The sequence below is a fragment of the Halyomorpha halys genome, unplaced genomic scaffold (assembly GCF_000696795.3).
Source record: "Halyomorpha halys isolate HHAL.00 unplaced genomic scaffold, Hhal_1.1 Scaffold131.1, whole genome shotgun sequence".
Taxonomy (NCBI): domain Eukaryota; kingdom Metazoa; phylum Arthropoda; class Insecta; order Hemiptera; family Pentatomidae; genus Halyomorpha; species Halyomorpha halys.
Window position 1 is genome coordinate 591,527 of NW_027116732.1, and position 3,667 is coordinate 595,193.

General features: G+C 33.5%; 1 protein-coding gene across 1 annotated transcript; it reads left to right on the forward strand.

The window, feature by feature from the left end:
• Positions 1–237: 237 nt before the first annotated feature.
• On the forward strand, positions 238–2,400 carry LOC106678254 (cuticle protein 76). The gene is made up of 2 exons (XM_014416669.1): positions 238–266; positions 1,747–2,400. The coding sequence occupies exons 1-2, from the start codon at positions 258–260 to the stop codon at positions 2,266–2,268; spliced, it is 531 nt and encodes a 176-aa protein (XP_014272155.1). The 5' UTR covers positions 238–257; the 3' UTR covers positions 2,269–2,400.
• The last annotated feature ends 1,267 nt before the right edge of the window (positions 2,401–3,667 follow it).

Genomic DNA, 3,667 nt, shown 5'->3' on the forward strand with positions numbered 1-3,667 from the left:
GGCCCTTCTTTACAAAGAATAAAATCATCTTCCCGGTTGTTATATTAATTTAACCCTAACTAGTAATCTGATATCCCATTTCAGTCTCGTAAAATATCCAAAATCAAGAGGAAAATTTTACAGAGTATTCCAAAAAGCAAGGTCATTCTGGAGGGGAGCGCCTTCCAAGGGAAGCTTTCGAAAGACTTGAGTATAAAAGCCAGGACTGGGCAATGAAACATCATATCGACACCGATACACCACAAAACAACATCAACATGTACAAGGTATGCACTGTCTACCAATAGTCTTTATATGTAATAATTATACTTTTTTTTTCTTATTTTCTCCCGTTAAAATAATTATTAAAAATATTGGACACTCTCAAAATTTATTTTTTATGTTTTGAGAGTACTGCTCGATAAATGATGCCTAATGTACATTATTCAGGTATTTATTGCTTAAAACATGACTGATCTTATTCATAAAAATGATCGTCTTTCATAGAAATTAGAATTGTTGATCGATAATAGATTCAATTGAAAATATTTTTCCTATTTTAAAAAATGCAATCAATAATCATATCTCGAATAACAATCCCTTAATTATAGTTACATAAAATATTTAAAAATCAATTATAAGTCGATTAATTGAAATTCTAAAAGAAATCTCAAGTGGATTATCTTACCATATACTTGATTCTAATATTGATTTTGAATTTAAAAGTCGTAAAAAAAAATTAAATACGTCTTGAGTTCCTCATTTTCAATACGTTTAGCTTCAAAATGGCGCGCCATATCTCGGTCATTTATCAAGAAAGAAAAATATATGAAGTTTTTTCTTAAATATGACTCTCAGATACTTGTAATTCTCTGACTTAAAAGTCTCACAAATTTATATAAATTACATTAATATCTTTTTATAAATTATTGCATAAAAAGATATTAATGTACCACTACTTAAGAAACTTTCTAATTAAGAGTTATATTAATTACTCGTGTAGAATATGTTATTTTTGGTATACGCCTCTATAGAACCACACCAACCGCTCAATTTAATCCTGTTTGTAATTTTAGTGTTGAATATTAGTAACTTACAAATGAACATTTCATATTAAAATTCCCGGAATAATTTCATTAAATAAAAACGATCTGTTGGGAAAGTTTAAAAAAATTGTATAAACCTAGTTAAATAAAATAGTATTAATTTGTTTATTTAATTATAAGATACATGGATAATTACTAAATCCAAGGTATAAATACAAAAAGGTTATATAATAATTTAGGAATTAATTTAAAGTAAACTATGATTGGTGAGGCTTTGGATTTTTTAAATAAATTTAAATGAAATAAATTAACAAAAATTAGTTTAGAATTTAGAAAATTTGAGGATAAAGTTTATTTGATACTTAGTGTTATAGTCAATTTTAAATAAATTTATTTACTATAAACAAGGGGAGTGCCAATTGAAAACCAGAGAACTTCAGAAAAATTCTTTAACTTTTAATTTCTTGATTAAACTATTGATTTGATTTCTACCAAAATGACTTTTCATGATTTCTAAATAAAGAAAAAAAATTTTAGAACAAATGTTAAAAGGGATAATAAAGCTTTTGGGATAAAAATGGCGGTCCAAGTTTCCTTTGTATCTTAGTCCACTCTTAATTCTTCAAAGTGCAGACATGTATCTTCAAATTACATTATAGCTCATGAATACTCTTAGATTTATTTATAGTTCATAATTCTGATGTTCTCGCTTGTCCTCTAGTTCTTGATCCTCGCCGCCGCAGTCGCCTGCGCCAACGCCGGCTACCTGGGAGCCCCCCTGGCCACCACCTACGCCGCCCCCGCCTACGCTGCCTACGGACACGCCGCCGTCGCCCCAGCAGCCATCACCTCCCAGTCCTCCAACATCCTGAGGAGCTACGGTAACCTCGGCCAGGTGTCCACCTACAGCAAGACCATCGACACCCCATACAGCAGCGTCACCAAGTCCGACGTCAGGGTTTCCAACCCCGGAGTGAGGACCCTCGCCCCCGCCGCTTACGCTCCAGCTTACGCCGCAAGGGCATACGCTCCAGCCGTCGCCACCTACGCCGCCGCTCCAGCAGTCGCTGCCTACCACGCTCCAGCTCTCGCCGCTCCAGCTTATGCCGCCAGGGCTTACGCTGCTCCAGCCCTCGCTGCTCCAGCCGTCGCCGCTCACGGTCTCCTCGGAGTCGCTTACTCCGCTGCCCCCACTGTCGCTCATGTCTCCTACGACAGCCCAATCGTCCACTACGCTCTCTAAGTCATTCACCTCATCAACAATAATCTCATCCGTCTTCCATTCCTCTTACAGAGGCCGCGTTCATCTTTAGTATGATAATTAAATTATTATCTTATTTATTACAATAGACTGCAATAAAACTTGTACTGCGCACTTAGTGACCATATTTAATTACCCTAAAAGCCTTTTCCTTTGTATTTATACATTTCCTATAATAGTAATGACTAATACTAGGTCGATACAGAAATGTGTAAGTATTAATCTATTGCTGATTTGACAATGTTGTAAACAACTTATATAACATAAGGATAGTTGCACCTCGTTCAGGAATTATGTACTACTGATGCTTAGTCGATATCTAGCTCAGAATAATGTGAAACATTTCTCGCTAAGGCTGAGGCTGTGGGGTTGGTAAGACTATCAGAGACGGTCCTGAATTTGGCACTTGTCCTGGACGAGCTTGGACAAATGTGTGACAGTTTGATTTCGTAGTATCGGCATGGTCGGAACATGGACTCAGTACTGCGCATTCATTTGACAGTCTGTAGTAATCTTGGTACAAACGAATAGTTTAACTTATAAAATAAATTATTAATTAGTAAAGAGTAAACAATTTATTTTTAACATAGTTATTGAAACAGTGAAAATAAACAACTTCATATTGGAAAAAGATATTCTTGACCGTAAGAAGTAGATTTTAGTAAGATAGTCCGGGTGGTGGTCAATAAAGCTATCAAAATAGTAAAAGATAACTATTTATTGTTAACCAACGTTTCGTCCCACTTTGCAGGGCTTCGTCAGGGCTAAATGAAAAAACAAGATACAAACATTGTAAAAATTGACAGAACATTAAAATAAATATACAGAGAAAATATGAAGATATGTAAAAAAAAATATTGCCTTTATAAAATGTATAAAAGGAATAATTGGAGAGGTTTATCGGGGGGTGCGGTCAGCAAAGACCAACATAAATAAACAAAACCATATTTATTTATTTTATGGCGACGTTTCGACCTGAGTTTCAGGTCTTCATCAGGGCTATAGAACAAAAGAGATAACAACAACATTTAGAGAAACATACAATTGAAAAGGAATAGTATAGAAACAAATTTATAATTATACAAAATATTGAATTAAATCATAACTAATAATTGAATAGTACAAAATTTTAATTGATTGATATTTGTGGAATTGTATGGTAGTAAATTGAAAACAGTGAAAGATGAAAAATAATATCATGTATGTAAGAAGATATGTATTATATAAGATATCCAAGTAGTGTCTAAAAAACTGAAAAAATAAATAAATAAATTGAATCTACAAATTGAACACTATGACAGACAATGAAAAATAGTGAGTGGCTTATATCTGAATTACAGTGTGAGTATTAACTTATATACCTATACTAAAAATATAAATA